Genomic DNA, 26,860 nt, shown 5'->3' with positions numbered 1-26,860 from the left:
TATTGACAAGTCAATCAAAGTCTTAGGTGGTTTGGCCATGTAAAAAGGTGAATGAAAAAATGCTTACGAATGGGATATAGAACCGTAGTAGGTGAGGTTGAGGCGAGTAGGCCTTGTCGTACATACCTAGACCAAATGTAGGTCGTAATTGAGAAGGGGCAGGTCAAAATTCAAAACGTTCATACAAGATGAATGTCATGAAAGTGGACGAAGCGAGAGAGGTATATCAGGACCATAGCAAGTGGAAGTCAGTTCCTTCCCGTTCGGAAAAAAAGGCGTGAGTGTATAGATAGATAAATTAATATTATTAGCAAAGTCAGTATCATCTCGATGACTAGGTTTTCTAGAAATTTCTGTACAAAAATATGTTTGTTGTATTTATACTTTTGAAATTTATTCTATTCTGCAATAGTAGTTATATGCTACTATTGAAAGCCAAGAAAAACGTTGGCAAAACGTAAATTTTATATGTGATTATTTATATGTAAAGGTACCTAGACCAGAGAGCGGGACTGACGTCAGTCCAAAGAAACCTGTTGAATCAAAGGCAAATGATTCCGATACGCAACCAAACGAAATCGATAGATCAACAGAAAAGGGTAAGTGAAGTATTTTATTTACAAATCTTGTGTTCACTAAACCTAAAGGCCGGCAACGCACCCACTAAAAATGGGTGTCTATGGGCTGCGTAGACTGCCCTTTTTGGTCGTCCCGCAAGCTCGTTTGCCCCCCTATATATAAAAAAAAAATATGTTTATGTTTTATAAAACTTTTTGACTATTCAATATAATAATAATAGTTAAATATTACCCTTAATTGTTTTTTGATAACTTGTATTAACCGAAGCATAACTAAATTATATTCTTTAGTTAATATTTTTCTTGATTATTATCTGCTCTTGTGACCAGACGTTTACAAACACTGTCCTAGATAGTAACTTTATGGATAGAACAATGATATTTTACAATTTAGTAGTAACGACTTTGCAAAACCGAAATAATATATGCTTATAACACTCACAAATGACGTGCCTTTTTAATGGTAAAAAAAATATCAAAATTGGTTCTCTAGATCCAGAGATTCCCCCTTACAACCTCACAAATTCTCGTGTCGCAATGTTCGTTCCCATAATCCGAAACGGCTCGACCGTTTATTATGAAATTTTATATTCATATTCAGAAAGTCTGAGAATCTGCTACTATTTATCTTTCAAACCCCTAAGTGATAAGAGAGTGTCCACTGTCCACCCCAATTTTTTTTTTTTGTTTTGATTTTTTTATGATAAAGCATACAAAAATACATGCAACCTTTACGATCAACCCCTATTTTCTATTATTATAGATAGTTATTTTTATTGAATTAAAAAAATAATACATATTAGTAAAGATTAACTAAAAATATAAATACAATTACAGATGAGCCACAAAACAAATGGAATGGCAGCAGTACAGAGGCGAATATTGAAGATACACTGAAGAACTTGCTGGAGAGCAAAGTGGTCCGCGAGAAGAGAGCGGAACTTGGCCGCAAATTGGATGCATTAAGAAAGAAGCAGACTAGGGGAAAACCCGGTGCCACCAAATTCTTTACTAAGAGAATTTCCATTAAGAATATGTAAGTTTTCTTACCGGTACCGATCCTCTTCCAGTGTCTATGGGTATTATATAATCTAAGATGATCTTGACAGATGGTTCTAAAAATTTATAGTAATTTAATAATTTTAATTAGGAAAAATATTTATGAAGTAGATGCAGAAATATCTGTAACGTATTCCTCACTTAAGGGATTTAACTCACATAAAAAGAGGTCTATAGCTTATTTCGGATTATTTAACCCCGTGAAATAGAGAACATTTTTTTTTTTAATTTTGTAAGCTGTCTACTTTTCATCTGATCTGATAATGAATTGGTTTTTGTTAGCATTCAACCAATAACCCGTTATGTCAACTAAGATAATCATATTTCAGGAGCGAACAAAGTTTAACAACTGAAGAAGGTAGTACATTGGAGGGACTGGGCGGCGGCGCGTGCGCAGGCGGCGCTGAAATAGAACGGAGTATGAGATTGCAGTACCACAATACAATATTTGCTACACTTGAGAAGATGCTCAGGAACGAACATCTTCAGCAGATGAAGGATCTTACTGTGAGTTTTTAATTTTAGAATCTTTGTTAGTCTTTCGGAGCGCAGTTTGAAATAAACTTTGAAGTACTTATGTATACGCGTTAGAAGTTATACTTCTTTGTTGTAACAAAATAATAAGTTTTCAAAAATTTTATTCTACGTTTGTAGAAAAAACTACACTAACAAATGAAAAAAACTAAAATGTTGACTATAGCTAACTTCAGGGTGTCGGTTTTTTGTGACGGTGTCGCGCATCGTAAAAATTTTCTCTCACCGTTTTTTCCTAACGCGCCAAAAGAAGTATAACTTCAAAAAATACACAATTACATAAAGTCTAACTAGTAGTAGTTTTGTAGTAGTTTGTACTTCTACAAAAATAAACCAAACCTAAATTGAGCTTCAAGAGAAGCCATACATTTTTTATTTTTTATTTAAACTTTGACAGTGGCTTAAGTTATATTAAGTATACTAGTTAAAAAGCACTAGATTTTTTGCGCTTTGATATATTATATGTAGACGATATTAACTATATTCATGTTCTATGCCAAGCTCCTACATAATATTACAATAGTTGTTTTGGTTTAGGAGATATAAAGCTGATCATCTATGAAGAAATGGGATACATGTATCGAAACAGGGAACGTGCTAGAAGATTCAGTGGCTACAAGATTTACTCTTAATACTAAAAGACAGGAACGACTACACAATATTTAAAAAAAAATAATTTCACGTATTGTAAATTTTAGGAGAGACTTGAATCAAAGAAGAAAGAGGTATTAAATCGCCTGGCGACCTCTCGGAAGGAGGACGTGAAGGCTCTCGCCAAAGCCAATCGGGACAAAGACGAAATACTCAGAAGGAAAAGAGAAATACATTCAGAGGTATGCTTTTTTAATTTAATTTAAAACGGCATGTAATAATCAAAAATCATATAATTAAAAATTTCATTTTTGTTCCTCTTATAAATATATTAGCTAACTTTATATATCAATGTCGTGTTTTCAATTGTAAAACGCGAAAATAATTCAATGTGATATTGAACTTTCGCAATCATATTAATGATTTTATTGGTGCACGGAATCCGAAATCAAAGTTGTTATGAAAGAGATTTGTCCTTTGAAAGAGAATGACAAAACGTATGATTTCAGTCCGTGAAGCGGGGTGTAGCGGAGTGTTCCAAGTTGGAGAGTGAACATGCCAGACTTCGTGAACAGCTGGTGCATCATCACGACAAACTGCGTACTGCTCTGCAGAGACACCGCGAACAGGTTAGATATTCTATGTTAGCACTCTCTAACCTAAAACGGATTTTAAAAGATATTAAAATAATCCCTAAGTATTAATAATTTAGAGATAGTTAGGTTAAACCACCAAATTAATTGTGTTAATGAATTAAAGTTGGGGAAATTAGCTAAGCGATGTAACTATTAAGTTCAAAATTAATTTGCAAATTTTTATGAATATTAACTGTAGAACAAAAAAGAGTACCGTCGACAAACATTGTGCGATACATATTTCGAAACAAAATTTAGATATAAGCTTAAATATCTAAAACCCACTTGGAAATAAGAAGTATAGGTGCGCGAGAGGTGAGCACCATATAAAAATAGTTTCTAGACTAAAAATGGCCGCAGTGGAAGACAAAGAAAAAACTTCTGCACGTCAAAAAAGTATATAATAATGATTACTAAGGGATAGTTCTAAAATCGCGCACGGGTTTCGCCTCTGGGTGTTCTCAACGCACTGCCCACTGCCTGCAAGCTCCACCCACCGCGCCCGTGTCGTCACACATAGCGGTAAAATCACCGACGCGGTGGAAAAGAGGAGTGCTATTATTGTTCGCCACAGAAGTAACAGATGCAAATAAAGTATTATTTTACAATTTATTGAAAGCCACAGTAAAATCATACTCGAATATTGTAAAGTTAAAAAAAAATTGACCATAACTAGTGGCACTGTACAAAAGTAGTCTATCAATGTAGTAGTGTATCAATAGGTTCATTACATATTTTAAATATTTCCCGCCATTTTCAGGAGTTACTGGAGTTGGAACGACTGTGCGGCAGCGCGCCTGAAGGCTAAGTCGGAAGTCTGACAATTCTTTTGACGTTTTGGCGTCCTGGCTTTTGACTATTAGCGCCCCGGATTTACGCCTAGACGTACGGGGCCCCGGCGCTTGTGCGACCCTCAAGACTTATGTAGCGTTCTCTGAGTGATCTGATTATTCTCCAAGTATTGGAATCTTAGCTTTGCCGGTGGGGCTCTATTGATGTCTGTTCTGCTAGTCGGGTCCCAGTTGGGGCCCTAAGGCCCCATTGTCTTGGCGTGCGAGTGTTGTTTCGTTTAGTAATCTGTGATATTAAATCCTAAGTAGGGATGCGTCGTTCGTATCAAGTTTAACACGCTTTATATTTTTTGTTCTGTTTCATAATGAAACGTGGTAGATGAATATCGCACAATAGAACACCAAGGTCTTAGTTTTTAAGTCATTGATGTGTTGTGGCTTAACTCAATATCCGATACGATCTCTATTGTTATTAAAATGGTAAATTTGGTATTATTATTTCAATGTATGGAACGGAAGCATTTTAAATGATGGGCAATATTTAGCCTATTTACATAAGTATGAAGTGTATGACTATGTAAAGCCTGTTACTAACATAAAAAAAGGTTATCACTTGGTTATGCACGACTTGATCGCACAATTTTCGGATATATTTTAATGTTAATTAATCAAATCTTTTATTTTTCAATTATTCTTTTAAAATATTTTATATATTAAAATTCTAAAATGAAGAATAATTATAGTTTCTTATAAAATTTAAAATCAAACATTCTAATGTATGGTAAATTAGAATGTTTGATTTAACTCCGGGTTCTATTTAAAATTTGATAATTGCTACGAGACGTAGTTTCTTGTATTGAAAATTAATATAAAAACTTCTATAGAAAAAATATCTCGTAGATTTTTTTAATATGGAATCGCGCGTCATAACAATAACATTCCAATATTTGTTCTTAATCTGGCATTAATAAGTATTAGGTCTTTTTCTTGAACTTCACTGCCTTGGAGTAGAATTTGATTCAAAATATATACATTATCAAGTATAGATGCATAATAAACTACTATTTTCCTTCTCTAAAGATAATTTACTTTATATTTTCAGAAATCTTGGTATTATAAAAAGGTATATTTGTAATTAATGAGTGTGAAGTGCCATTTTCGCCTTTCTTACAACATTATGAACTGACTAACTGTAAAACTTATTTTCAATAATGTATTTTTCTGAGACTTCTTTAGATACCTTTACTATAGAATTCACTATTGAAACAGGGATTATAATCCTATAAATCTTATCTTAGAGTGTATTAATATTTAGTGTACAATATGTAATGAAAACATTGTGAACATATTTTAAAATAAAACACAATTTGTATAACCATTAAGCAGTCTAATAATAATACAATTAGGTATGATTTAATATATAGCTAATAAACAGATTGAGAAGGTCATTGACCTAAGGTCAAATACGAAAAGTGAATGACCCTAAGTTTGAATTGCGACGTAGGCAAGGGTCAGACGGTCAATAAATATCGTGATCCCTGTCTCAATATATATTGAATCAACTGGTCGTAATAAACTTTCAATAGATATTGACTTCAATATTGTCAGTAGTCAGAAGATAATTCTTTGGAGTGGACGTGTTTCGTAATAATTGACGATAAAAGTAATGCTTGTATTGTTATAATATAGGCCAAACTTTAATTTACCTTAATGCTATTAGTAAGTTCATTAAAACAATACACTTTCGTAATCAGTTATGAACTATAATTTTTGAATACGCATAAACACAAAAATACTTTGCGTTGTAAAACAGTGATTCAACATCTTACTCGTGCGTATCCAAATCAACACGCACACACACACTCAATAAATATTGACAGATATTGATGGATCATAAATATATATGCTGAATATTTCTGCCGCATTTACACATCAATAAATATTAACGAGATCTCAAGGATCACGATATATATAGACTGTCTGACCCTTGTCATACAGATTTCCATGTCCGAAGAATGATTCAAATAGGTTCTAGTGTTTTTGTTACATATTGTAGTCAATTGGTCCCCTTCGTCTACTGTTGAAATATTACACTGACTTACCCCTATTTTGAAACCGCTATTTTCGTAGAGGTGTAATTAAGCATGTTATAAATTTAGAATTAAAAGTTAAAAGTAGTTTGTGAATTGCATCCTGTTCTTGCCTTAAACGATATTGGTAAGCGTAAAGTTAACATGTTGTCTCTTTTTAGCTATAACGTTGCCGTATTGTCTTGAAAAAAAAAAGAGTGCGTGTACTTATGTACGTGCGTAAGAAGTTATACTTCTTTGGCATTATGAAAAATAGTTTTTGATTGCATGCAAATAATTAATTACAATTAAATAATCAAAGACTGGAAAGGAGTCATTAAAGTCAATAAAGTTCAGTTTGCATTTGAAAAATTAAATAAAGAAATATTTATTATTATTCATTTACATTAAGTGTCGCATAAATTCTATTATTATGCGAATGCTGTTTTTAAATTATGTCTAATGCCGTAGCATCTTCCGTAGGCAACTTCATTCTGTTAATTTTGTGTCACTCAATTTTTCATAACGCGCCTAAAGAAGTATAACTTCAAAAATTGGTTTTATTATTAGCCTGTTGTTGCTCCCACAATTTCCCAGGATACCCACAATCCTGTTTATACCCTAGGATTTTAGCGCTTCTAGAAAACTACAGGCCTATTCATAAAAAATAGATTTCTTTTGTTAATTAGCAACAAATAGTATTATTATTAAATTTCGTCTTCAACAGGGTTTCAAAGAGAAATCGATTTACCCAGGTTAACGTTTTTTTCTGAACGTTAGAATATAAAGTAATTTTGCAGGATTGTTGACTTTTAAATCCTATTTTCCAGTGTTAAAATACACTTAATTTTCATTAACGTATTTGACACCAGTATATGCATATAACGTATAAACGTTTTTCCATGCTTTCTTTATATTGCCTTGTTAGTGTAGATGTAGATAGCAAATGTTTTGCTTGTTGCTCGGCTTTGGCAATCACCTTCTTATGAACTATTTTAAGTAATTTAAGGGTTGTGAATAATAGTTAGTATCGTGTAATGTTTTCTGAAAGAATTCCTTGGATATAAGTGGAATAAGCCGTCTAGATACATACATACAACATTTAAAACCGCGGTAATGACTAAAAGAAATATTATGGTTGAAATTGTTTGAGCGCAATATACTTTTCTCAGGCTTTGCTCACGCCATACTTGTGAGTTCTTGCTCAGATTAGAATGTATAGTCCTGAACTAAGAAATCACCGAGTGGATGCTAAGAAAACTCTTAGGCAAGGTCTTACAACGTTTCTGTTCACAGTAGAAACTAGACCGAGACGTAACATTAAGTTTGTACTTTATAAGTTCGGTTTCGAACACATAAAAATCGAGGTTCGGTTTCGCGGTCATTTGGAGGGAAAGGCTAAATTAGCCTCCAAGAACCTTGTGTGCCCAGCAAGGTAAGGTACTTCACTCCGGGCCACCGCTTGCAACTGTATCAAGCGCAAATTCGGCCCCACATGGAGTATTGTTCTCACCTCTGGGCGGGAACTCCCCAGTACCAGCTCTTTTGATATGGTACCGGGGCCGGTACTCTATAACTTTCAATAGATAGAGCGACAGCCATCCCGATGTTGGACGAACGAAGTTTGTCAAGTCGAACGAACCTTGGGATCGTGCGATACAAAAACTCAAAATTTAGTGTTGGAATCGTTATCGCTATTAGGAGGTACATACTAGCGTTGCCGAACCTATAAGCTTGCTATCAAGATAAAAGGTAGTTAATGTTAGCGGTCTTCGATTTTTTCTCGTTTATATCGCACAATTGGGCCTAAAAATGGCATTATTAAAGAAATTGCACAAATTTATTTAAGAGTGTTATTTGCTAACAGTTTTACATTAACAGTACAATGTAGAAATGATAAGATGATATTTTGTATTTCTTTGCAGTATTGTTATGTAAACAAAATAATTAAATAGCACGAAAGATAGTTTTATAAATACATGTTTATGAATGATATCGTGTATATTAAATATTACAGATCAATGTTTCATAGTACATTCTTTCTAGCATTTTTATTTTTCATGTACGCACTAAAAATATCAGTCAATGGAATTTTAGACCAAGAGTCTACATATATTTTGTCTTATATACTATGGTTTGACCGTAGACTGCCTTTATGTACTTACTGTTAAGTCTAGGCGGCTCTCATTCACTGAAGTTCTAGTCATTTATGTTTGTGTATGAGATGCATGCATGTGGGTAGACAATATGTTAATCATTATGGATGTTATCATGTAATAGGTGAAACTTATCTATTAAATTGATGTCTGTTCTATATGAGGTTTTATTTTATATTGTCCTTATCATAATTGTCCGTTGATTGAACTGACAAAATATAATATTTAGTTATTTTCTTTTCCGAATTAATTTCTTATGTTGTTTTTGTGTCGTGTGTAAATTGTATTCATTAGTTGTGAATTATTGTCAACTTAGGGTCACCTGTTTGGACAGGATTGTTATAATAAATAAATAATGGGTTGGTACAAATATCATAATTATTTCTGTCTACAGACCAGAATGTCTGTGTACAGACTTTGTCATCTTTGACCAACTCATACTTTTCATATAAAAAACCTAGTTTTTTACTCTGTATTCTTCTGGATTTTGACAAACTTCAATAAAAAGCCAATGTCGAGAAATATTGTCAACACAATGGTCGCCATTCAAAACAAAATTTAAGAATTAAAATGTAATAAAAATCAGAAAAATACAAAAAAAAATTAAACAATCAATGTTCTAATACGAATTCAAAATGTTTCGCTTCCTTCGCCTTTTAAAAAGTCAAGCGCCTTTAGTCATATCCAAAGCTAATTGGCAGAATTTTGTAAAGTCCGATGCATTGGCCGTCATTGAGAAGCAATGTGAGATGTACTGTCCTAAGCCGAGGTTTCCTCCAAGAAAGGTAACATTGGTGCTATATTTCTGTAAGCTAGTTAAAATAGTAGTCGTTACGAAGATTGCTATGAGGTTCAACCGCTGATCAATAATTGAATGGTCCTGCTATTCCGCTATTTAAAGCCGGGTCCACATTTGTAGCATTTCGGTGTATCGTATCTCCGTTGCGTGGCTTCGGCGCGTATCATGATCGTTAGTTTGGACGCAAAATGATACCCGTTTATGATACATGCCGTATCGGATACGGCCCGATCCGCACTAAGCGCGTATCTTGATACACCTCGTATCCGATACGCGTATCACGATCGGTGGTATGGACGTATTTTGACACTGTATCACGATACTGTATCGCGATACGATACTTGATACACCCCGAACCATCCTGTGTCGGTTTTTTCGCGATCATCAAAGGGAATACACAACATCATTGGGTGACATGCGAGTGAAATTTTTGTATTTTCCGCTGGTATGCTGAAATTTGAAATCTCTCATCAATGGTATTCCACCATATTTGTTTCGGTTTCTAAACATTTCCAGCGCCGTCTACGTCTGGATTTAACTTTTTTTTAAATACTATTAATGATAATATAACAGGCGCTAGTCACCGCCAAACTGTGAGCAATTGCTGACATGGCTAAACCGTTTGGGAACGAAGACATGACTGAACCGTATGATAAGGGAAAGGTGCACTGAAAGACACGCGCATCAGGATACATCGGAAGAAAAGTGAAGCGTCTATATTTGTAAAGTTAAAGCCGATACACTGACATGATACAGCATTTGATAAGTATGGACGCGTTTTTTACAAGATACGCCTTAAATATACGACATGGACAAAATAAGCGTCCATATTTATGATACAGATACGAGATACGATACGACTGATCGTGATACGTCAACATGCTACAAATGTGGACCCGGCTTAAGTCAGTCAGCGATGACTTGATTACCAATACCAATAGCGCGCCCTGTGTGTCATATCAAAAAGGGTAATCAAAGATACGCGTATCATGAAATAATTGTTCAAATTTGGTTATTGGTGACGGTACTACCAATTTTTATCTAAACTGCGACACTTCTGGGATTATACAGTCGTAATCGTTTACTATTATTTTTAAATTCATATATTTAGTTTTGATTATTACATTCAGATTTTGGTTTTGGACTTCTGATTTACCTATAACCTTTCTGATAATTAATCCTATAGGTAGCAGTAGTTGGCGCAGGCACCGATGTCGGCCGTGTCGCATCACTCTTTCTAAAGCAGCAGAAAGTTATAAAAACTCTAGCCCTTTACGATGATCACCCAGAACACAACGTATGTGGAGTTGCCAATGATCTGGCTCACATCGACACTAGCAGTGAAATTGAGGCCTATCAGGGAAAGATGTTCCTGAAAGATGCACTTCACGTAAGCCAGCGAATCTGCTATTTAAAGCTGTCATTGTCATTATATAGAATTTTATCACAATGCTAAATTATCACAATTGAAACTTTTACAGTGTCTTATTAGGTTGGTATTAACCAGACTTAGGCTTGTAAAAATATCAATTATATTTTTCTGCATAATTATGATCGTTAAGCAGAGTTTAAAAAAACGTCTAATTGTTGAGATTTCAACAGGGGAGATTTCAACTAGTCAATCTATGGGAAGTAATGTATGTTATATAAGTTTAGAACATCTTTAAATACACATTTTAATTTGATATTCCTACTAAATCCTCTAGGACGCAGATGTAGTATTAATATGTGGAGGATGCTGCATTCAGCCTCCATGCTGTAACAGTCTGGACCGTGATCTGTTCTTTTACAACATGCAACACGTTAGAACAAGTACGCTTGCGTGTGCGCAGTTTTGTCCTCAAGCTATCCTTGCTGTTCAGACGCCACCAGTAGACTGCAATTATGCGTTATGTGCTCATGTTAGTATTTTGTAAAATAAGTATTCAAGTTAAAACAATTTTCTTATTCTTAAAAAAAAATAATCTAATCATAATCATAAATAAATAATATAAAATAAAATAAATTCTCAACCCTATATATTATTAACAAAGGTTTATAAACATTTGTCCACGTTAGTAGTTTTGATAATAGCAAATAGAATTTTTGCATCTGCTTATAAAACTCGTCAAAAATAATATTCTTAAAACTAGTCACCATAGTTTCTCCTTACTTCTCATAGACTCTGAAAGTCGCAGGCGTGTACGATAAGCGAAAAGTATTAGGAGTGAATGCGATCAACGCTATGAGAGCCAATCAGCTATTCTGCTCAATCACTGGCGCTGATCCATCCAAAAACCAAACCCCAGTGATCTGCGGGACCGGCAGATGTACCAGGGTACCAGTCTTCTCTGCTGCTAAGGCGGGAAATTTTCCTCAGGTATATCTGTTCTTGTATTCATGCTGATTGTATAGGCTTCCATATAAAACACTAATTCTATACTTGAAACTTATGTTACACTACGCACGCAATTAATTAAAAGAAAATTATAAGCCTTCAAATAGTCACGAAGAGTAGATATGAGTCGCGTATTTCGTGTGAAATTAGCAACTTATTCAATATAAGAATAGGAAAGAAAATAAAAAAGTAATACTAAATATATTGTATAGTCAAAAATCAATGTCAAGAGATGACTTTGAGACCGTGTATGTTTTCAAAGACGTATTATTACGTTTCTGGGTTTAAATTTCAAATACAAAAACATGTTCTTCATTATTATATTTTGTTCTAGTCCAGTTACATATACATTCACATGATGTACAAGGCATGATTGATTTTTAAACCTTAATCAAGGAAAATTAAAGAAAATTCTAATACTCATAAAAAGTAGTTTTCTCTCTCAGTTTTAAAAAAGAGCGTACCAATTCTTAAAGGCCGACATCGCACTCGCGAGCCTTCTGGCATCGAGAGTGTCCATGGGCGGCGGTATCATATAACATCAGGTGAACCTCCTGCCTATTTGGCCCCTGTTTTATAATAAAATAAAACGATCATGTAAGACTTCGCGTCTGTTTATACACATCTTGAGGCTATTAGGTAATCGTGTGTCAACATAATTATTGTTTCCCCAATAATCAAATATACCACCTCTGGTTTGTACGCCGTAACTAAACCGCAAGGGCCGTTATAATCATATGACAAAATTAAAACATTCTTATTTATAGACCCAAGTGGATTGTTTGACTCGTCTGGTGCGAGAGGCTGACGAAATCATTTGCAAAGTGAAAAGCAACACAGAGCAGGGACATCTCTCTATTGGCTTCTCAACGGCCCGATGCGTTATCAATATTATGCGGGGTTAGTTGGCTAAACTATAAGTTTTATCGAAAATACAGAAAGTCAGAAACTATTCTCGTACTCTCAGTGGATCCCGTACTTTTTATTATCATTATTCATTCACCGTCGTGAAGCGCATCACATCTGCCCCTTCTGTTATCACTTCATAGCGATCACGACCGCTCTGTCAAGAGTGCACCGGATAGGAAGAAGATTCATTCACCAAGTTATCGTATAATATGTATTCATATGAAAAAGATTTATTTTATTCTGAATCCTGTTCAAAATAAGCTTCAACAGTTTGTCTAAACAAATTGTTCGTACAGGTCTTTTCGAGGGACCGACATTTATAGATAGCGCGCTGGTCGAACAAGGTGATCCAGGAAAATGTTATGGCATGCCAGTATGTGCTACCCCTATCACAGTTGGCAAAAATGGTGTTGAGGGCTATGCTGTTCCCAATCTTAACGAATTTGAGAAGCGGCTCTTGGAGGACTCCAAGTAAGTGAACACATTCCCGTTTATATACAGCGGGTTGTCTCTCTCCCTAAAAGATGGCGAGGGGGCTCGAAGGCTGGCTATACGTCATACTCGTGAACGGGTGCTACTTGTGGTGACTGGTCGTACTTGATTCGTGTATGCGGCGATGTTAGTTATTTCGACAATGTATTTGCGTGTTGTTCCCACGAGAATGTAAGTGCGTGCTCCTATTTCACCATGCCTCCTGCTGATCGGACAAATCTTTATTTTAAATTTATTTTATTATTATTTATTCCTTAAGATGTCACGTGGAACATGGTGTAATGGTTGCAGCTCCTTACAAACGTTGTGTAAAATAAAAAAACTTGGCGATTAAAAAGAGTGGCGTAGAGTTTATTGCGACGTCTTCTCTTCCGTTCTACGCTCTTGATTTGAGAACTGGCAGTAAATGTAAAATTAGAAGCATTTCATATATACATTTACTGTGTATTGACGTTCATAAGTGTACATTGTGTTACCTATGAATAGATGATTTGGCTTTGACTTGGAATGAAGATTTATTTAAATCATGTTGTATACAACAAGTTAGAGATAAGGAGGGACCTTGCTATCACACTATATTTTTTGACGGTCCCTAGAGGGTTATATAATACGGAAATGTTGGAGAGACTGGGGCTGCGAGAGCCAAATAATCACACTCGGTGTGATAAGCGTTCGCAATTGCTACAAGTTCCGCGAGCGCGTAAACATTAACTAAGAGACACCATTTACGCGCGTTTTGTGCACCCTAATTACTATTGCATTTGAAACTGATATATTTAGTTGCGCAGTGGCTGAATTCACAAAGATTTCATTATTTATAATTCGTTATAAAAAGCTTTTTGTTTGTAAGTAATATTATACTCATAGCTAAAGTTTTGTATTAATATGTTTTCTGTTATTAGTCTTAAGTTTTCTGTTATTAGTTTAAGAATAGAAAGTAAAGAAATGTCTAGATTGAATATGTGTGAAATTTCATTTCTAGCGGCAATATGTATCCATCAAAATTTGTATATATTCCGTGGTTTTTATTCTAAGTCATCAAAATAGCGTCTCAAGATAAATCATAATGTCCTATTTACATTATAGTGAAACTATAGTTTTAACAAAAAAGATAATAATAATTCTCTTTGGTATTTTCAGATGTGACTTAGAAGATATGTTAAACCTAGGCCGTTGTTACGCGGTGGGTGACGAGTATTATCTACATCCGCAAAAAACGTGTCCGTGTATCGAATGGCGACCCTGTCAAATCTGCGAACCGAAAAAGGCCGTCAAGCAGAAATAGCATTCTTACGTTACACGTGTAAACAATAAACATATCAGAAATGTTATAAGTAAATTAATTTGTAAAAAAGTTTTTATAAGTCACTTGTTCAAATTCTTCTTGTTCAAAATCTATCTATATATGTAACAATAAATATATAATTATATACCTATAGACAATTTTTGTTTGAAAAAGAATTGTTTGTGTACCAAATAAATCGTCATAGTCGTAGAATAGTGACGGATCTGACAAATAGTACCTAAACTTTACAGGGCAGCCATTTCAAAATAATATAACCATTTTAGTTTTTGTTCATATTCTGTTATTAAGAAAATTGCAAACAAAAGGGTATTTTTTGGAACACAATAAAAATAGTAAGCTTAAATTACTTAGTTTTCTAGAAAAATCACATGTTTCTATCAAAGCCGTCACTTTACCGACTGATTAATTTAAAATTTAAAACACATAGAATTTTTATTTTATTGTAGAAGTAATATTTAGGCAATGTATTATCCAAATATGATAAAAAGTGGATTTTGGATTTTTTTCAAATCCGACATTGTTCTACGATCATGACGAAATGTCGTTTTGCAACTGCTTTATAAATGCTAACTTTAAAGAATGTATGATATTTATTAAGAATATACAATGTTTAAAAGAAGATTTGTTTTGGATTTCCACAATCGGTCTTGGTACACACATGTTTTTCTATCTTTCAGTGATTTTTTATAGGCTTCTAAGTCAAACAATATCTCACTGGGAAGGATCCAAGGTACGAGGACTGTGCTAGCGAATTGTTAACTAATTGTAATATTTTTGCTGTGTGGAAAACTTAGAAAGCTTTCTCTGGGTGTACAAAGAAACAAAAAAACATGGCGTTGCTTTCAATTAGTATTCATAATGCACGGAATACCTTGTGATTTTTCCTGCCGCAAAGCATTATTATTATTTTAATGCACTTTTTACGGAACTAATTAGTTCCGGGAATTTTCCTGTCGTCATATGTTCAAACAACCTTTAAGACTTATTAACAAAAATTATTTCTGGAAGACAAAACCTTTAAGTAATTGGTTGTTCAACAAAGTGGTTCAAACAACGCGAGCGTTACTGTATGATTGTCTCTGGAGGGTTCAGTCACGGTCAGCTAGATATTGAACTTGTAATGGCCTTGCCTCGCCGGAGGTCACCGGAAGGACAATCCCTCGGGACCTATTATATTAGTACGTGTTTAGATTGTTACTCTTATGAAAAATATCTTTACAAGTTATCATCCGTGAGTACTAAGGTTTGTTTTAGTTATATTTACTTTAATGATGATTGGGTAACTGTTTAATTAAAACACTTATTACCAAATGGGATAAAATATCTCACCTCTTAGCGCTATATAAATAAGTATACTGTGGCATTATAAAAATTATCAACTTTATTACTTCTCCCCACAAAATGGATTTTAAACATCTGGGTATTCTGTGGTTTTTTTTTAATTATACCGCGTTCGCAAACTTAAAATAATAATCACACGTCTGGGATATTTCCAGAGAATATATAAATAAATTTGGCAGCTGACAATAAAATGCAATGCAGCTGATAAAAATAATAAATATGGCTCTCCAAACGCCCGTGAGTATCCGTGTATACGATTTAATAAGTGTGAAAGAAAGTCAATTACTAATATCCTAACATATAGAGTCACCAGTACAAAAATTTAGATCGAATTTTAAACTTCCTTTTTTGAAGTATATATGTATTAAAATTGCTTCAGCGAAGCCCACTAGCTATTTTTTAGTTATAAGTAACGGAACTCTTTCAATTGTTTAAATTTTAATCACGTTTATCGAGTGACTTTGGAATTAGCTTTTGTATTGAAGTTTGCACTGAAAAAGTTACTCCAATTTTTCCATGATTGATAAATAAAGATCACGAGCAATACAAAGCACCTTGAAGTATTTAGCTGATAATTCGATATTTCCGTAATGTTAAATCTATTCTTGACACATGCCATCTTAGTGCAATTATAGGCAAATTGTAGAGGCGTGGTTTAAAGTTGAACTTTAATTTAATAAACGAATAACAGTTGTCAACCAAAGGCTAGATATGCGGAAAATTAACGTCTCTATCGAAGTCAACCATCGTACACCGATGGTGTAGCTTTTATGCCCTACCTATCATGTCGAAAAAATCAGACAATAATTAAAAATTAGGCATCAGTGTATTTTATTAGTCTGTAATTAAACTTTTTGGTTATTAAGATATAATAAATAATACTTAATCTATGCAGGTACCTTCTACATAAACAAAAACAAACAAAAACTTCGTCGAGGACACGCTAGTGTTTTCATACATTTTACGTTTTGGCGTTGGTATTGTGCGATGGATCTCACAGAACATCGTGAACTTCGACAAAGGCCGTCCGCCCTAGCACATTCTTAAATAATTAAACGGATATAATTTATAAATCTGAAAATTTTCTTAGTGAATTCGTGTATCAGAATATCGTTTATTTAAGTTGTTTTAATGGTGTGATTGTATTTTTGTGAATATTTACTTATTTTTATTTAAGGTAAGGCTATGGAAATTTATCTTTCTATCTAATGTCTTATTAGTAAATTAATTGCTATAAAATAGTGCAATGATTCCTATTGTATAGGTACTATATTCCATATTATTTTACATTTAGAAACATATTAAATCTCTATTTTAAATACATAAAAAGAACATGTCTCGTTTAATATTGCTTGTGACCTCTTTGACCCCTCGTAGGAAAAGCCTACGGCGTAGCACTTTTTTAAAATTGGAGACGAATTAAACATGTAAATCTATAATTAAAACTCTCAAAACAATGATGTTTTTCTTCAATTATATTAATACTTTTTATGATTAGATGGAAAAAGAGGTGAACCTCTACCCGAATTGCGAGTCTACGGTGTGGTTAAGATCTTGCGAAGAGGAGATCATCCAACCTATTAAAGGAACCATTGCGGGTGATTGTTTATTCGTAGATAATATTAAGCTATTATTACATAACCCTTACTAGCGTGGATCCTTACTAAAATATATCCTTAATATAGTATAATAAATTATATGAAAAAATTCATGTGTGTTCATTAAATTATAAGGAAAGTATGCGAAAATTCAATTGTATATTATAAGGAAAATTTGAATTGAAGGGAGTTGCCAACGCGACCTGTTTCTCCCTGCTCGTTGTGAGACGAAAACCAGCAGCGTACAAAAATAGATATTTTATTAGAGATTTACGTTTAAAAGAATTTTCTTATGATAATTGTTTATTGACGGCATTTTTTCAATAAAACAATTATATTTTTAGGAGAGATCCCTCACTGGCTACGTGGAACCTTGATTCGTAATGGACCGGGCTCATTAAAAGTAGGTTCCATGAGATACAAACATCTTTTTGACAGCGCAGCTCTTTTACATAGGTATTTATTTCAACACTTCTAAAAAAAAAAATTTTTTTTTGGCAATTCACATCAATTGACCTAGTCCCATGCTAAGCTGGTGAAGCTTGTGTTATGGGTACTAGGCAACGGATATACATACATATTATAGATAGATAGACACATAAATAGATATTTAAACACCCAAGACCTAAGCACAACACCAAATGCTCATCACATCGATGTTCATCTCAGCCTGGGATCGAACCCGGGACCCATGGATTCGCAGTCAGGGGTACTGACCACTAGACCAGTCGTCAAAATTAAAAACTTTATTTATAATTCTCGGTATATAAGTTGTCCATTCGATGCGCAGAAGACGTCATTAAGTCAATTTGCTTTAATACTTAAAAAGTGTTTTACTACCTTTTGCTTGCTTTCTCAAAACGATCGACGTCTTTCATGAGAAATGTCCACGTAATTTTTTTGTTAATAATAAACGTGGTATCAGATTTGCAATCCAAGATGGCGAAGTGACGTACCAATGCCGTTTCCTGCAATCAAGCACGTATAAGAGAAACCAAACCGCTCAGAGGATTGTCGTCACGGAGTTCGGCACGGCAGCCACACCCGATCCATGCCATTCAATATTTGACAGGTACAAAACAATATACGTATATCTTTAGCCCCGGTGTTGTACAGTTCACACGCATCTCTGCCAAAAAGCGACATTTGCGAACAAGTGGCAGTTTAGTTTTAATATGAAATATTTCAAATTATATAAAGCTTCTAGCAGACCGGCCAAGCGTTGCTATGGCTAAGGTTTTTGTTATATTACATAGTAGTAAACTATTCAAGGGAAACGGTAGGAGAACATCAGTCATGGGGACCACCATGATTTTTTGGCGGTAATGTCATTAAATTGTAGCTTATGTGAAACGTTGTGTACTTTCAACACAGCGCCATCTGTTAGAATTGTGACTATCAAATAATTTACAATAAAATAATATTGCGGGTATAAATTGAGCTGTAAGCTATCCTATCTTTTAAAGTTAGATCAAACCGCACAAGGTGTGTAAATTTGATTGAAATCGGTTCAGTAGTTTAGGAGTCCATAGCGGACAAACAACGTGACACGTAATTTATATATATATTACGATATTTCTTGTGTATAATTAATCATTTTGCTCAAATAAATTATTGCTTTTTATTTTCATTACTTCTTAATTATAGATTCGCTTCAATATTCAAACCAGGCGAGTCATTAACGGACAATGCAATGATATCTGTGTATCCATTCGGAGACGAAATCTACGCTTTTACTGAGGGTCCTGTCATACATAGGTAGGTTTAAAATCAATAATTGAATACGCATAGAATTATTTAAGAAAAAGTTGCATAACATACAAATGATCCATAAAGAACAATCAAAATTATCCTAAAAGCAAAGTGATGTAAAAATAGAATAATAAACTGACGAAGCAAGAAGCGACGAACACACCCTTATAAAAAGTTTTAGCATTTGAAACATGTGTAATGCATTAGGTTTCAAATGAGTTTATATTTTCAGAATCGATCCCACTACACTTGACACGCTTAACCGAAGGAATCTCACAGAATGCATCGCCATATTGAACCACACATCACATCCTCATGTCATGCAAAACGGTGATTACTTCCCGTAAATAAATATATTTACACTTATAGTCACTTGTATTTAACAAGAGCTAATAAGTGGAAATAAAACAGCTTTTAATCAATAGGGATTAAATGTGATTTGAATTTGGAATTTTCATCACCAAAGAGGTCTTTCGCGAACATTCTATGGAAACGTAACTGGCTGTAAAAAAAATTCCCGCGCGCGGATAAAAAAGTCTATAAAAGTAAAAACGCGCGAAATGTTGTTTTGTTTTTAAAGATTACACTTAAAAGTGATGTCTGATGTTAACATTTTATCGTTTTTTTATCGGCGACGGAAATATTAAAATTTAAAAAATATTATATCAAAAATGTTATGAAAACTTAAGATAAAAATTATATAATAATTATATTAGATTAGATTGTGTTCTTTAAAACATACATATATTTTGATATAGTAAGGTTATAATTTACATTATTTCTAAGAAAGAAAAATGATCCGGTAATACGTATTATACCACAAAATTTCAATTTGAAATTATTTATTATGCTTCAATTATTTAATTTAAGAAGTATATATTTTATAAGAAGTGTATTTGTATTTAATTTCCCTTTCTAGGTGACGTGTATAACGTCGGTATGTCTGTAATGGCGGGAAGAATTAAACACGTCGTTGTCAAATTTCCTTATCTTGATAAAGGTAATTTATATAATATTTTTTAATTTCCTAATGGAAAAAAATTGCGCCTCAATATTGAAGAACCTCATTAAATTAAAAAAAAAACACTTCTCTATTCATAATTATCATATTTGTATATAATAAAAAGACTAAGATTTATGTTTCAGGAGATATGTTTGCAAATGCGGAAGTGGTCGGAAGTATAAAACCTCGATGGTCGTTCCATCCAGCATATATGCACACTTTTGGTAACTTATTTATTACTAATATAGTATAATTTTAGTAGAAGAACTACTTTACGACAACTAGAACTAATTTAATACTATATCGACGTAGGCCGGCCTCGTAGTTCACAACAGATTCTTTTAGTCATCGTATACAGTTTTTTACATATAGTCTTTATGCATTGTGTTTATATAGAAACTAAAAGTATAATGCTTTTCCGATAAGTATTTTTTTACTAAGAGTATTTTACAGGTATAACAGAAAACTACTATATAATAGTGGAGCAACCACTCACTATATCTTTGATGCTAATGGCCCGGAATCAGTTGATCAATCAACCACTCGTTAGCAGTCTTAAGTGGTTCCAAGACTACGAGGTACAATTATTTAAATAAGTAAATATAATAAGGATTCGCTTATATCTATTTAATTAATTTTATTAAAACGTGTGATTAAATCAACTGCCTCACTGATTTTGTAGCTGCAGATTTTTGAGGTTTTGTTGAGAGGCGCCCAAAATAACATATTTCTATGTATATATATATATATACATAGAAATATGTTTATATATTATATACATATTCTATGAGCACGGTCGGTTCTCGGTTCTGTGCCTGCTAACATCATAGTACTAGAGATATGTCATCGTACTCAAGTTCATCGCTATCCATAGCACACATATTGTGCACTGAAATATCTCCTCCGCAAGCAGTTGGCCTCGTGGCTTTATCGTGTGACGTTCATCCCTGAGTTCGTAGTTTGATCCCTGGCCGCAAACCAATGTACTTTCTATATAGATAGCGCAGTTACAACACGCTCGTACGGCGAAGGAAAACATCGTGAGGTTTGTGACATGTCCCTAAAGCTTAGGTTTCCTAGAAAAGCGGTGCCAGCGGTGCCGGCGGTGACGGCCGTCATTTTACGGTTGTTAATAACGGCCGTCTTTACTTTTGAACATAATGCAAAAAAACAATAATTTTCGCTCGTCCAAGTCACGTTTCCACTCATATTAATTAAATATGGGCACCGCTACATGCGAAAAACGTTGAAGTAATGTTTATCACCGCTATGATGGCCGTCATGCAAATGACAGCACCGCTGTTTCACGTTAGAGTGACACTCGACGTCCTCTAGGAAACCCACTCCGATGTTATTTATAGACAACGTATGGGTGACGTCATCCAAGGCTACATTACGGCCGTTAGATAACGGCACCGCTTTTCTAGGAAACATAAGCTTTACATGTCACAAATCCAAAAAAAGACGACGTGTCAGACAAAAGGCTGATAAACTATGGATGGATGGATGGGATGCAATCTGAGGCAAAGACCCATATGGGGTTTTAGCACCACTGGAGAAAATAAATATCAATAGAGTGAAGTCGCTGTGGCCAGTTGGCCAGACTGATATTTTTGTTATACAATGTACCGAACCATGTTAACCAAATAGAGTCTTTGTGTACTAATATAGTTCTATTTAACTACGCACAATTATATATATTCACAAAAAATATAAACTATTTTATTTGTATTAACATGATATTGGTCGACCTATGTTGCACTGCTGCGATCTCAAATCCTACAAATGTTCTATCCGCACAGTCTCCATCAATTATATAAAGGCTCAAAAGGCCACCTTATATATTTTAACTTTTTCAGACCCACATAATATTAATAAACCGTATATCGGGATTCGAAGAAAAACGTTATACAACTGAAACATTATTTTTTCTTCATATAATTAATTGCTACGAATGTGACCAGAAGGTTGTGGTGGACTTGTGTGCTTATAACGATGCTAAAATAATAGATGCTATGTATGTACATGCTATAGAGGTGAGTACCAAGATTAGAAATGTACTATTTTACTAGATTTAACGTTTAATTACAATGTTTTGATCTTACATCTTGCTTGTAACGTGAGAGGAATAATATCTGTGTTTATTAAAATACTAATGTCATACGTTGATTATATAGATTTTTTTTCATTTATTTATATTAAAAAAACTGATTAGATATAATAATAATAATAATAAAGCATATTTATTCAAGACTTACAATTTGTTTTGTTTACAACCTATTTTGAGTTAGTATATTTCTTAAACTATGTTAGTATAATTTATTGAAGCCTTGACCCCATCCGGGTATATGCCTCCTCCATCCCATTCCAAACCTGTCTATCCCTTGCTTTCTCTAGCCAGTTTGTGCCTGCCACTTTGGCAATGTCGTCCATCCACCTCATTTTTGGTCTGCCCCGATGTCTGTTCCCTGGGGGGCCTCTCCATTTTGTAATTTTGAGACTCCATCTTTGGTCTGAGACCCTGGCTACATGTCCTGCCCAGCGCCATTTCATTTTTAGAGCATGTTTGAGAACATCTGTAACATTCGTCCTTTCTCTAATGGTTTTGTTACTAACTTTATGTAACCTCCTTAGCCTTAGCATACTCCTTTCCATGGCGTGTTGTGTAGAGAGCAATCTGTTTCTGGCCTTATTAGTGTACACCCATGTTTGGCTACCATAGGTGAGGCAAGGCAAAATGCAGACATCCATTACCGTCTTTTTTAGCTCTAAATTATAAGATCCTTTTAAAATTTCTTTGTGTGACCAAAACTTGTTCCATGAGCTTCTAATTCTTCTTTCAATTTCTTGAAATTAATAAATAATTCTTCTTTCTTCCGATATAATACGGATACTTTTGTTGCCTTAACAGTTATTTACCTTTACTTTTTTTATATGATGAAGGTAAGAGATGAATATATTTATATTGAATGAAAACTTACAAGTTGAATTGCATTATCGAAAAGTCAATTACTGTTTATAAAGGATTTAACACGAAACTGGGCAATGTCATTGTATGGTGGAGAAAGGAATTTAGTAAAAAAACAATGGCGTATTAATAGATTAATGGTAACCTATATTTCAGACCATGCAAACCAATCCTGATTATGCACAGTACTTTCGAGGCAGACCGAAGCGGTTAGAAATTGACTTAAGACAACCCAATTTAACAAAAATTAAATCACGTATACTAGCTGATATTGGTTGTGAAACACCAAGACTGCATTATGAAAAATTTAATGGTGAGTAACTGAACGAATCGTTCAAAGGTTTATTCTTATCACTCTCGTGTCAATAATTTATTAAATAATTAAGGTTTTTAGTATATTTATAAAAAACACAGTTGGTCTCGTAAGTAATAAATATGTCGTCGCAAATTTCAAAATTAGTAACAATAAATAATCCAGTGGCGCTATGTCAGTATATGGGTCTTGGCATAGATTGCATTGGTTTCTTTAATCATTCTTTTTTCATAGACAAGTATGTCCGCTTTCTGTCTGACATATGTCATCGATTTTTGGATTTGAGACATGCCATTTTCCTCACGATGTTTTCCTTCTCCATAGGAGCGTTATGTTTTTCTTCACAGTGATAGATGCGTACATAGATAGAAAGTCCATTGGATAACAGCCGATGATCGCTTAAGCCACTTGGCCAACACTGCTTCAATATTCAAATTATGAGTGTTAATATATTAGTACATTAAAAAAAACTATTGTATTTATTACATTAACTCGCGGATTCGAGTGCTTTTCAACAATCGTAGGTAACGAAGACTGATACATAAAGTTGACAAATGACAGATTTTTTATTTTTTGTAGGGGAACTGGGGTGTTTAAACGATCTTTTAAGTTTTTTGTGGAAATTTTATTAATTCTTGTTGATTTAGGATGTCCTGAAAAAACAAAATTGTAAATGCGTACAGTAAAAATATGCGAATGTAGTATCATTCACACTTTAGTGTGTTTAGACCTTTTATCGACATTGTCGCGGTCAGGACAGCGGTCAGTAGTTTTTCAACATTCTAAGATCTCCTTTATTCAGGGACAAGCTTTGTCTGGGTTTAATGTTGATATATTGACGTATATTAAATAAAATAAAAACATTTTTTGTGATTCTTTCTCAGGCCGGCCGTACCGATACTTCTACGCAATTGGTTCTGAAGTTGATGTGGAGCACACAGGATCAGTAAGTTCATTTGACGTTTACGAACCACCATAGATGTGTACGAACTGATTTTAAATTTCGAATTCACAAAACACAAAACAAAAGAAAAACGTTTTTTATTTCTCCATTCATAACAGATATACTCAAAATTAAACTTTGTTATGTTTATATAATAAGCTAGTAAGATAACAGTTTCTTTTGCTTTCTAGATTTTTCCGTAAGCTGGATTCAGCAGTAAAGCCTTAGCACGAGCTGTTATTATTCGATATTTTCTATACTTTAATACACGTAACCGAATAATGCACGTAAGCTCACAGAGCCCTATATTTTCCATACAAATATCGTTACTAATATCTATTCATTTCTACGTATAGTTTGTGTTAATATCTCCTAATGAATATTCCTTTTAGACAACCCAATCACGTGTTGGTTCGGTTAAGTGAAAACTTATTTAAAAATTTCAGTTGATAAAAGTGGATACGAAAACTGGTGAGATTCTTATGTGGTGGGAAGAAAACAGCTACCCCAGTGAACCCATATTCGTACCAAAACCTGACGCTAAGGTAAAATATTCTTACTTGTTTTATTGTATATTTATTATTACTCGCACCAGTAGGACGCGTGTCACATTACGGGTGAGCCACCAGTATGATCCTGCTTTTAAAAAAATGTAAGCTGTTCCCTGCAGTCTAAATCTATGATATCTCCTAAGTTATTCATTAAGATTCAATGCTTTCATAGGCAATTTTATTCCATTTTATAGGGGTGATGAATTAGGTTTTTATTTGGATTAATATCGTGTTTGGAAATAATTCGTTTTATTAGACTATCAGATTTTTTATTTAAGTTTGATAATTGTTTAATTTTTAAGTGTTACTTGTAACTTTGTTTATGTTATTATACTCTTCTTTATTTTTATTTTTTTTCTTACTAGGGTTGCTTGGAAGATATTGCTTGTTACCAATAAGCCCGCTGTTGCGACCCTAATAAATTATGTTATGTACTTGTTTTTATTTGTAATGTAATAAATAAATAAATAATTGTTTATTTTGAAGCCCAAACCTAAGTTAAATTACATTGCTTAGAGTTAGATCTGCTAAGACACAGCTCAATTATAACGAGACGAGATTGACAGCACTGAGTAGTGAGAATGCACAACGATAGAAGGTACTTACGTTTGATTGTTATTGGTCAAACGGATGAATCGTGTCTCTTGTCAACGCCTGGTAGACTATAGATTCTGTTGACCAGTCACAAACAAACGAAACGCGCCTGTCTGTCTTTTTACATTTTCATCATGGGCGGTAATTTTGTGACAGCTTAAAATATGTTTTATAGGACGAGGACGATGGTGTCATTATCAGTGCTGTTGTCTGTGGTAACGACGAGCGCCGTGTGTCGCTGTTAATATTGAACGCTAAAGACCTCAAAGAGCTAGCAAGGACCACTTTCAAAACACCATCGCCGGCGCCTAAATGCCTACACGGGTGGTTTATACCCACAAAAGAATGAATAAATACCAAACGGTTTATTTTATTTTTTAAACCAGTTGTATTATCATAATAAAATTAAATCGCTTAATACTTCAATAACAAAATACCATAAATGGTGAATCAGTTGTTAAATTTAATATTATTTTAAGTCATTGACTTCATTGTTAACATTTAAAAATTAATATTTAAATTATTATACATACATTGTTATTGCAAGTATCATTTTTTATATGCCTATAATCAATTGTTTTTTTTATGTATAAACCTAATTAACGATCGAATGAATTTACTTAAGTTTACGCGTACCGGTACAAGATGGAATAATTTGATTGAATTGATCAAATAGTGGCGACGGAATGTAACAGGCTTACACAATCTAATTGTTAATATACTTAAGAATCTTTGGATATTAGATAACTTATTTCAATATTCCTATAGATGTAGGGGGTTATAAATTTTGTCTGTTTTTGTATATATATATATTCTTAAATTTAGATGCAGTAAGTCTTGTTTCCGTCTTTTGTACAAGATATCAGCGTCCTAAAGAAGATGTTATATATCATTATTATGTAAGTATTCAACCGACAGATAAATGGAGAAGGTGGTTTAAATTGCATGTGTTTTGATGTTTACTTCCAATTAAAATAGGTACGAATGTCTTCATAGAAAAAAATATATGATTGAATAGGTGAAACGAATATTCTTTAGAATTGTATGGTAACATCCAGCGCTTTTTCTACGAAGATAAAGCTCTTTTATGTTTTCCATTTTATAAATAGTGACTCGAAGAAAAAAATATCAAAACGGGAAAATGAAATGAATCGTGCTTTTCGAAAAATAAATGCACGAGAAAAATTTAATTTGGAATTCCTAACCAAAAATATCCCTTATATTTGAGGTCAAAGTGGCTAGTACGAAAAAACGTCAATTTCATAATGTAAGGATCTAATATAAATATAAGCAGTTATATATTTTTAGCTTGATGTTGATGGTTAGCATAAAATAAACGAAATAACGGGTTATGTTGTATTTTTGCATCCTCCGCATCTTTAAATACCTGTTTGATATATTTTAGAATAATATTTATAAATAAATTTTAAAATTTTGCGTAGCGCTGCATATTTTTCAACATCCAACAAACATGTTTACTTATTTTACATAGTTACACCAA

General features: G+C 33.6%; 3 protein-coding genes across 5 annotated transcripts in view; all 3 read left to right on the top strand.

The window, feature by feature from the left end:
- LOC125052316 (1-phosphatidylinositol 4,5-bisphosphate phosphodiesterase classes I and II) overlaps window positions 1-6,561 on the top strand; it is a 76,564-nt gene extending 70,003 nt beyond the window's left edge. For both annotated transcript variants that reach the window (XM_047653082.1, XM_047653081.1), the window contains exons 16-21: window positions 491-599; window positions 1,416-1,614; window positions 1,967-2,144; window positions 2,870-3,004; window positions 3,272-3,391; window positions 4,158-6,561. In XM_047653082.1, the coding sequence (XP_047509038.1) occupies window positions 491-599; window positions 1,416-1,614; window positions 1,967-2,144; window positions 2,870-3,004; window positions 3,272-3,391; window positions 4,158-4,205 (789 nt within the window). In that variant the 3' untranslated portion in view covers window positions 4,206-6,561. The remainder of the gene's footprint in view (window positions 1-490; window positions 600-1,415; window positions 1,615-1,966; window positions 2,145-2,869; window positions 3,005-3,271; window positions 3,392-4,157) is intronic.
- A 3,905-nt stretch (window positions 6,562-10,466) lies between these two features.
- LOC125052317 (malate dehydrogenase-like) lies at window positions 10,467-14,647 on the top strand. The gene is made up of 6 exons (XM_047653083.1): window positions 10,467-10,602; window positions 10,919-11,113; window positions 11,374-11,571; window positions 12,357-12,489; window positions 12,795-12,969; window positions 14,131-14,647. The coding sequence occupies exons 1-6, from the start codon at window positions 10,579-10,581 to the stop codon at window positions 14,273-14,275; spliced, it is 870 nt and encodes a 289-aa protein (XP_047509039.1). The 5' UTR covers window positions 10,467-10,578; the 3' UTR covers window positions 14,276-14,647.
- Window positions 14,648-16,525: 1,878 nt separating this feature from the next.
- On the top strand, window positions 16,526-26,452 carry LOC125052279 (carotenoid isomerooxygenase-like). Of its 2 annotated transcripts, XM_047653019.1 has the most exons (14): window positions 16,528-16,814; window positions 17,136-17,235; window positions 17,580-17,691; window positions 18,161-18,307; window positions 18,883-18,993; window positions 19,220-19,317; window positions 19,907-19,987; window positions 20,134-20,214; window positions 20,444-20,568; window positions 21,850-22,026; window positions 23,115-23,271; window positions 24,156-24,217; window positions 24,661-24,759; window positions 25,535-26,452. In XM_047653019.1, the coding sequence occupies exons 2-14, from the start codon at window positions 17,136-17,138 to the stop codon at window positions 25,706-25,708; spliced, it is 1,524 nt and encodes a 507-aa protein (XP_047508975.1). In that variant the 5' UTR covers window positions 16,528-16,814; the 3' UTR covers window positions 25,709-26,452. The 2 variants fall into 2 exon arrangements, with proteins under 2 accessions (XP_047508976.1, XP_047508975.1); XM_047653020.1 differs by lacking the exon at window positions 21,850-22,026 and having other exon boundaries at window positions 16,526-16,814.
- The last annotated feature ends 408 nt before the right edge of the window (window positions 26,453-26,860 follow it).

Source organism: Pieris napi, chromosome 9 (assembly GCF_905475465.1).
Source record: "Pieris napi chromosome 9, ilPieNapi1.2, whole genome shotgun sequence".
Classification (NCBI taxonomy): Eukaryota; Metazoa; Arthropoda; class Insecta; order Lepidoptera; family Pieridae; genus Pieris; species Pieris napi.
The sequence above is the reverse complement of the archived record's forward strand: the minus strand, read 5'-3'. Positions and strand labels throughout refer to the sequence as shown.

Coding starts and splice junctions, on each gene's coding strand:
- LOC125052317 (XM_047653083.1), top strand. CDS start 10,579: ATGTTCCTGAAAGATGCACTTCAC. Junction 11,114..11,373: donor ATTATGCGTTATGTGCTCAT/GTTAGTATTTTG, acceptor TACTTCTCATAG/ACTCTGAAAGTCGCAGGCGT. Junction 12,490..12,794: donor CGTTATCAATATTATGCGGG/GTTAGTTGGCTA, acceptor TTGTTCGTACAG/GTCTTTTCGAGGGACCGACA.
- LOC125052279 (XM_047653019.1), top strand. CDS start 17,136: ATGGAAAAAGAGGTGAACCTCTACCCGAATTGCGAGTCTACGGTGTGG. Junction 20,215..20,443: donor AGCATATATGCACACTTTTG/GTAACTTATTTA, acceptor AGTATTTTACAG/GTATAACAGAAAACTACTAT. Junction 22,027..23,114: donor TGTATGTACATGCTATAGAG/GTGAGTACCAAG, acceptor CCTATATTTCAG/ACCATGCAAACCAATCCTGA.